We start from the raw sequence: 7,965 nt of genomic DNA, 5'->3' as shown, positions 1-7,965 counted from the left end.
TCCAGTGCGCAGAGGGCTGCGAACGAGCCTGTGAGGCAGCTAATGCTCGTCGGTTTTGCTGTACTGCGAGTGTAAGTTATCAAATTTTGTTACTTGTTCTCTTTGAAAATCTACGCTCATTACCCTTTGCCTATCGAAAAGCTAACGCGACCTATCTGAGTCTAGACCTGCTGCTGCATGATTCCTGGGCAGCCCCAGGTCTGTAATTGTTAAGAGGCTGGAAAACACGCTTTGAAAGGAACCAGATTATTAGACGTACACATAGCCTCTACTGAAAGAAGATTGGACCGTCAAGCCTTTCCTATGTTGTCTGAAACTGATCGCCGGGCATTCCATCACATGGATCAAAATTGCCAGAAATAACCCTATGAAGCGCATGTAGGTAGTCATTAAGTGGTTACGTCCAAAGCCATACACGGCACCTTCATACAGTGTTGACGCTCCAAGAAGTACTCTCAGTGATTCAATCCAACATTTTGCTTGACGTGTATGTATTAGTTGTTGGCGCGCCCATGAAAATACGTGCTGGCTCCAGTCACTGGTGCTTACTGGTCACTACCTAGGTACACTCTGTCCGTCACGTTGCAGCGTTTAACATCACTCACAGCCGCTGAAATTATAAAAGGTTTTTCGCACTGCTTTGCTACAGAACTTTTCATGTAACCACAAATCACCTTGAGAGCATCAGAAAAGAAATCATGGCCTCCGAAGACCCTGCTACTTCCCAGACCCGTGCTAGCCAGTTGACACCTCCAATCCGTGATGGAGTCGTGTTCGAGCTCGGTGATGCTCGCTATGTAGTTTGTGATAGTACACCAGTCAGTAACCCCTGAAAGACATCAAATCACAAGGCTCAACTAACAAACACTAAATCGTAGTACAAGCCGCCCTTGCTTCGTGACCAGCCCCTGCTGGTGACCGCCGTGGCGCTGTCGACTGCGGAAAATCGCCCCGCTATGGAACAGCTCGACCTGGTGTTGCGCAACGCAAAGAAGAATGATGATGTTTTTCGTGAAGTTTTTCTCCAGGGCCTTATTTTGTTTGTCCCGAAAGGCCACGACCAAGAGTTTGCGAGAAATGCACGGACGCTGGTGTCTGATCACGGCAATATTTGGGTAGATGTTCAGTCGCAATCGGAACAGTTCTTGACCCCAGGAACATATGTCGTCGAGAAGTCCGTTATTTGGCGTGTGTGTCGGCTGTATGAAGATTTCCAAAAGGCGTTCTTGACGGCATTTACACCAACAAATTCTCGAGGGTAGGAGGTTTACCATCCGTGCCCATCTTTATCACGCTGGAGACAATGTGGGTTTGAGAGACTCCGAGAATATGCTAATACTTTGCAGATCACCAAAAGCCTTCGAGCAGCTGCAAGTTGGCGGAAAGACGTATACAACTACAAATGTTGCGGTGCCATCACGCCTGCAGTCCAAGGACCTCAGAATCGCAGTCAAAGATGTCTTCCGTCTACACGGAATGAAGACGTCACTGTGCAAATCCTCCTACTACCATCTATCTACCCCAGCCGAGGAGTCAGCGGACGCAGTACAGACGCTTGTCAACGAAGGACACTGTATATTGGGCTTAACGAAGCTCAGTTCCGTGATTGCGATGGAGGAGCCGTCCGACGCAGTCGACTTCCAGACTGCTTTCAGTCCACGGGGAGATGGGTACCAATCACCAGCGGGCAGTAGTGGAAGTGAAGCTGCTGTCGCATCTTACGAGTGGCTTGACTGCGCAATCGGTAGCGACACGTCTGGAAATGGCCGCCGGCCTGCACCGGTGAATGGTATTTTCCAGTTTCGCCCCTCGCATGATGCGGCACCTCTCTGTGGGATGATCAAAACTTTCTTGCAGTTTGACGCCCCTTGCATATTTGCACGAGACCTCGATGTGCTGGAAGACGTCCTATCGGCGTGGTTGCCAAAGGATTACCATGAGCTGGGACAGTCGAGCTCGAATCTCGAGATTATCTACCCACTGGATTACTTGCCAACACGCATACCTGCGCAGACGGAAATTCTCAAAGCTTTTGTCGACGACATGGCAACACATTTAAAGGCCACTGTCAAAATGGTCTCGATTCGCCAGTCTTGGGAAGCAGCACCGACACGCAGTGCTTCTCCCGACATTGAGGATTTTCTCAAGGATGTCATAACTCAGACGTATTATTACAGCTTCTACCGCTCCTCTGACACATTCAAGGCTGATTACTTTCGGAAGTACGGCCGCAGACCTTATGTGACTCCTTTAGTGGAACAACGGTGGGCCTCCGGTGCTGCTGTGTCAGTCGAACAGCACAAGCAAGGGCTACAGAGGCTTGGGATTTACAGAGCCTGGTTGTTGAGACTCTTCTTCAGATGCAAGAAGACCCTGATTGTGCTTCCAATCTCTCCAGTTGAGCCGCACTACCGGGACGAGATAACCCAATCACCGATGTACCAGACTGCCACCGATGAGCTATTTCTTTCCCCGATTCTCCGCTCCCCAGACATCGTCATCCCAATAGGAGAGATTCCCTACCACTCCAAGATCACTGGAAGTCAAGAACAACTCCCGGTCTCAATCAACGTAGTGGAAGCCCCGGGAATGGATCATTGTGTTTGTGAAAGAATGAGGACAGTACTTCGGAAAAGTGGAAGACCTAGTAAAGTAAAACCAGGGAGTAGAATGTTTGGAAGAAGTACAGATGAGATAGAGCGGCAGATATGAAGCAGACAACGAGGCAGACGTGTCGTAATACCTTTCAGTATAAAGATATATTAGAGTACCTAGGGAAACCGGCGATTCCTATCTTAAAATCACTTTACGACAAGCCCTGCTTCAATACCTTCTAACACGCTCACAACTCCAATCGCCCCAGGATCGGGAACCCCATCCTTCAGCGAATCGAACTGCTCCTTTGTCACGTAGCTTGCCCGTCCCAGCTTAGCCTCCATCCGCCTGGTCCCCTCCGCGCCGGTCCTGGCGGCTGAAATCGCAGCCCGCAGATCGTGTGGGTTCTGGTGCAAAGTCTTGACGAAGGGAATCAGAGCATCCATGATTGTTCTTGAACCTTGCTTTGCGCTGGTATATGTGCACAATTCTCCCAGACCCTGCGCCAGTGCGTCGGCAAGGACCCTGGAGTAAGGCGGCCTGTTTGCAGGGCCGGCGAAATTTTCTAGAGCTGTGGACACTGCGTTGAGGAAGATCGCGTAAATTGCACCTGACGTACCACCCATGGTCTCTTGGATGACCGATGCAATCTCCCGGAACGCGACTGCCAAGTCGAAATCATCGGATGATGTGTTTTGCCCATAGATGAGGAGTGCTAGTCTTAAATGTCAAAAAAACGCACTGAAGTCTGGAATTCCGTTTAAGTACTTGCCATTCGCGCCAGCCATGAGGGTTTCACCACAGTCACCGTCGCCGGCAATGGTGTCATATTTGGTGATCAATGGTTCATCAGCTTTGACTTGGAGAGCCACTCCCAATAAAATACTGATTAAAAGCTTTCGCGAAACTACAAATGATTAGCCCTTTAGCGTGTCTTTGAATAGGTACAGGTACAGTAAGAGCCATGTGACTCACATGGTAGTTTGGGAAGGCCACTTGGTTGTATAGCAGCAACGCCTTGATCTGGTACAATTTGCTGGTCTAGGCCTTCCTTGGAGTAGCCAGATACAGACTTAGGCCATGCATTCACCGCGGTTGGAGCGTCGATCAGCTTTTCAAGCTCAGAGTCAAGCTTGAGGAGGGTTAGGGAGACACCGGGACCGTCAAGAGCAGTGACATAGCTGCCGATGAAGACTCGGTGTATCTCGATTGCGGTAAGGCTGAGTTGGCGCAGGATCTCATCGGCAACAATGTGAAGCTCGAGGACACTCAAGCCACCCAGATTGTTGACCATGACAGCTGCGGCACAGTCCGTGCAACCATTTAGGCCTTCCAACAGCATCGTTAATAGCTTTGCCACCATATCTTCCAATGGGGCGATTTTGGCACGTTCGGCTCCTGGTTCATTGTGTATTCCTGTATCAACCGCATTATCAGCCACCTGGCAACCGAGGAACAAGATGAGACGTGGGCAAAGGGGACGAAGCTTTTATGGGGGCCATACCCATGCCGTACTCAACTATCCCAGGGCTGAGACACTCCGAGTCTTGCCCCTCGCGTTGCGGAACATTACACCGGTCAAGGCTCATCGCCACCGTTGCAAGGGAGTCTGCAGTCTTCTGGGCGATGCGAGTGACCTCGGTCAGACTCATCCTAAGAAAGAAAAGACATCATGAGAAGATATTCTTCTTGCGGAAAACACAATAAACAATCCTACCCTTGAGCAGCTGCTGCGCCGGCAGTCTTGTGCACGAAGATAGTTCCAGCCAGGCCACGCCGGCCAACAAGTTGGTTGTTTTTGATTGATACATCGTCGCCGACAAAAACAACACGGACATCTCGTCCCTCGGCCTTAGCTTGTTCCGCGGCCAGACCAAAATTCAGCTTGTCGCCGGTATAGTTCTTGGTTATAAGGAGTGTTCTATTCAAGTTAAATATCAGTTCATTTGCAATGTCTCGAGCTATATTGCAGGGCCTTTGTGGGCTTACCCCTGGGGAGACTCAAGCGCCCGAATTCCGGCCAAGATCTGCGGCGCCGACGGCGAGGCGAATATGTTACCAGCAACGGCAACATCGAGCATTCCTGCACCGACGAAGCCGGCATGTGCTGGCTCGTGGCCGGAGCCACCACCCGAAACAACTATAACCTTGTTCTCATCTTCATGGGGTTGTCGATACAACACTGGAATCGGTGTAAGTCAGATTTGGCACCCTATACGAGTAGCTCTGCCCGGACGCGGGATCCGCTTTCACCTTTCTTCTCCGGTATCAATCGTAAAGAGCTATTGCTGACAAGCAGGCTTCGCAGTAGTCGGACGACTAAATCGTCTGTATCGTTGATGAAATGCTTGCCTGCAGAAGGTTCATTAACTAAGTCATGGCCCGATCCACTCAATCGCAAGAAAATGCCATAGGATAGATGATACCTTTAGCCATCCTTTACCAGCGTTGCCGGAGTCGAAGAGGTGCACTTGCAGTACCCGATACAGGTATCGTCGAGAGATCCTAGAACCTTGGAACATGCCTCTCCATCTAAAATCTTCGCGATGCCTTGTTAAATAGTAGGCACAATTGCCATCAATGAAACTAGCTATTACAACCGACAGCATGTTCACAGCTGCCGAGGTCCAGGGTTGGCAGAGCGCCCTCCTCATTGTGGGAATTTGTGGCTAAAATTACCGGTTTCAGTTTGGCAATCCTGTTCAACCTTTTGAACACATATCAGCCGCACCATTGCCCAGGCGACTATTTAACGATTCTTCGGTGTTGTAGTACCTCAAGGGCACGGGTATTGAGCCCAGGCGAGTGGTGGGTGCCACAAAAACCCTTGCCAGTCTGAATCTGGACTGGTCGAAGCGAAAAGCTTCCGCTAGTACTGTGTGAATACGTTGGTCAACCTTGCGCTTACAACTGCCTCAATCAGAAGTATGACGCTGAAGAGCTCTATCGCGAACCAGAGGGCGTAATCATTACTGGACCTCTGTTATGATATTTTCAGAAATTGCGCAACACAACCGCTGGCCGCAGAAACATTTTGCTTTTCTGACCAATTTGGATATCACCTGCACCCACTTCCCCAGAGCGCTTAGACATGCCTGAGCGGGTGGTGACCCGGCCGCTAATTAAGCAGTGCTACGTGCGGCAAGGACTGCCCAATATTCAAGTTAGGCAATTCGAGCCACTAGTAGGATAGCAAACACGTTCACTGATCCCTCGTTTTGCGAAATTCTATACCCACGTGCACAACCAGCCCTTTCTGCTGTTAATAAGCGAAATATACAACAGGTGGCATAAGTTAACTGGAAGGCCGGCCTGGGGCCCCAGGTAATGCGTGTTCACCAGTGCACCCTTAGAATGCTGCATTTAGATTTCCCCTACGGTCCACGAGTAGCTGCGTCGTATGTTCACCCAGTGGATTCAGTTTCAAAGGGAATTATGGTCTCAGGAATACCCACGACATTCGAACACTCACACTGATGGTTACCACAGTCTGCTAAGAAATTCTACGGGATGGAAACAGAACGAGGGCGTCAAGTGTTCCAAATATTAGATCTAATCCAAATCTCCTTCCGACTTAACTGACAATAACCACTTTCACTTCCTTCTTCGCGTCGGCTTCAGCTATGCGCCCAGAATGCCCAACATCCTTCCCGTGCAAAACAGGGGGCCGCACATCAAAGTCATTGTCAAAAAGCATACCCAACTCTTCCAACGAGTATCCTTTAGTCTCGGGAAACGTGAAGTAGATGATTGCCAAGCCAAGAAACAACATGCCTAGATAGAAAATAAAGTAGTAGTACCCAATTCTTTCCAACGCGATGGGGTTGACGTATTGATTCACCGTCAGCATGACCTGGCCGGATAGCACTTGTAACGCCAGCCCCTTCGTACGCATGCTGTATGGCAGGATCTCCGGTGTGTAGCAATACAGCAACGGGTTGCATGCAATGTTAAACGCAGCATTGTACAAGAATAGGAAGATGACTGTCCCGTAAGCTGATGCCTGAGAGCCATGTTTCGCGTACATGGCGCTGGTGATAGTAACAGGGACATTGGCCAGGATCATTCCTATGAATGAAGCGAGCCATAGCTTCCGCCGACCGACCCTGTCTGCTAAGAAAGCGCCGGAGGCTGCGCAGATGAGGTTCCATATTGCCATACCGCCGTTGATGCCTGTCTGTTGGGTTGTGTCTGTGATGCCGACAGAGTCCAGGATTGGAGAGAAATAGTATGATATGACACCCTGTCCGTTCCAGAGTGTGAGCACAGCCACTGAGAGAATGATACCAAGGCGTCTTCGATTAGTCTTGGACTTGAGGATGATCGACCAGGAGCTCATCTTGCCCTTCTCCTCCAGGGCCAAAGCCGTCATGATTTCGTGCATTTCCAGCTCGATTATGGGGTCGTTTGAATCGCCGTTGGCATGGTATTTGGAAAGGAAAGCTCTTGCTTCCGCTTGACGTCCCTTATAGCAAAGCCATCGAGGCGACTCGGGGATGAAGATAGTAGCGATCATGAGGATCAACGGAAATGTTGCCTGTACAAGGGACGGGATACGCCAAGACCATGAATTCGACAAGTGGCCAGTTCCAAATGTCAACCAGGAGGCGATGATGGAGCCGACGTACCAAAGCACATTGAACTTTTCAACCGGATTGATTAGTGGCGTCCAAGAAACGCAAAGGCATGGGAAACCAAATTTCTCACCATCGAAGACACCTTTCCCCGTAGTCGAGGATGGGCCAGCTCGATCAGCAAGCTGGGTCCAGCCGTCGTGGTGAAGGACAGGCCAACACCAATGATGACACGTCCCCCGATGAGAATGCCCCGGCTGGGAGCTGCCGCTTGCATAACTGAACCAGTAAGGCCCAAAAATGACCCAATTTGGATCGCAAACCGCCGTCCGTAGCGGTCGGCTGGTGCCGCTGCAAATAGTGCGCCGACAAAGCCACCAACAAAGACCATGCAAGTGATGAGACCTAGAATCTCAGGAGATGGATTTCCCATAGCTGTATGGTTTCAGCATCGCATAATACTGACGGAATAGGTGGACTTATAAGCCTACCATCCTGCCAGGGTTGCAGTGCCTGGAAAGAACCAATTATGACTTCATCGAAACCGACGGTGATCTGAGCAGCCGAGATACATATCTGCCAGAATATTAGCTTTCTCAGACCGCCGTCTTTCCACCAGGGCAAACTGGATTTGCTTGCGAGATCCAGCAGGCCCGGATCTGTTTTACTCATCGGATGATTTGCCATGGCTGCAAATATTGGTTGAGGGTCCGATGTGGCGTGACAATACCAAGCATCCATTTAGCAGGTCGCTCAAGAAAACCACCTTTATAGGTGGCTGCAAAGTTTAGGCAAT

The 7,965-nt window shown here is 50.1% G+C and overlaps 2 protein-coding genes across 2 annotated transcripts; both read right to left on the bottom strand.

Moving 5' to 3' along the window:
* Positions 1-2,801: 2,801 nt before the first annotated feature.
* On the bottom strand, positions 2,802-4,676 carry KVR01_009018 (uncharacterized protein; the record flags this gene model as incomplete). Its single annotated transcript, XM_044783188.1, has 6 exons — positions 2,802-3,315; positions 3,364-3,502; positions 3,571-4,011; positions 4,100-4,248; positions 4,313-4,516; positions 4,585-4,676. The coding sequence occupies 6 exons, from the start codon at positions 4,674-4,676 to the stop codon at positions 2,802-2,804; spliced, it is 1,539 nt and encodes a 512-aa protein (XP_044641520.1).
* Positions 4,677-6,169: 1,493 nt separating this feature from the next.
* KVR01_009014 (uncharacterized protein) lies at positions 6,170-7,602 on the bottom strand (the record flags this gene model as incomplete). The annotated part of the gene is made up of 2 exons (XM_044789729.1): positions 6,170-7,132; positions 7,303-7,602. 2 exons carry the CDS (start codon positions 7,600-7,602, stop codon positions 6,170-6,172), a joined length of 1,263 nt encoding a protein of 420 aa, XP_044641516.1.
* Positions 7,603-7,965: the final 363 nt, after the last annotated feature.

The sequence above is a fragment of the Diaporthe batatas genome, assembly GCF_019321695.1.
Source record: "Diaporthe batatas strain CRI 302-4 chromosome Unknown Contig00011, whole genome shotgun sequence".
Lineage (NCBI taxonomy): Eukaryota > Fungi > Ascomycota > Sordariomycetes > Diaporthales > Diaporthaceae > Diaporthe > Diaporthe batatas.
Note: the sequence above shows the minus strand (reverse complement) of the source record. Positions and strands in the feature narration are given on the sequence as shown.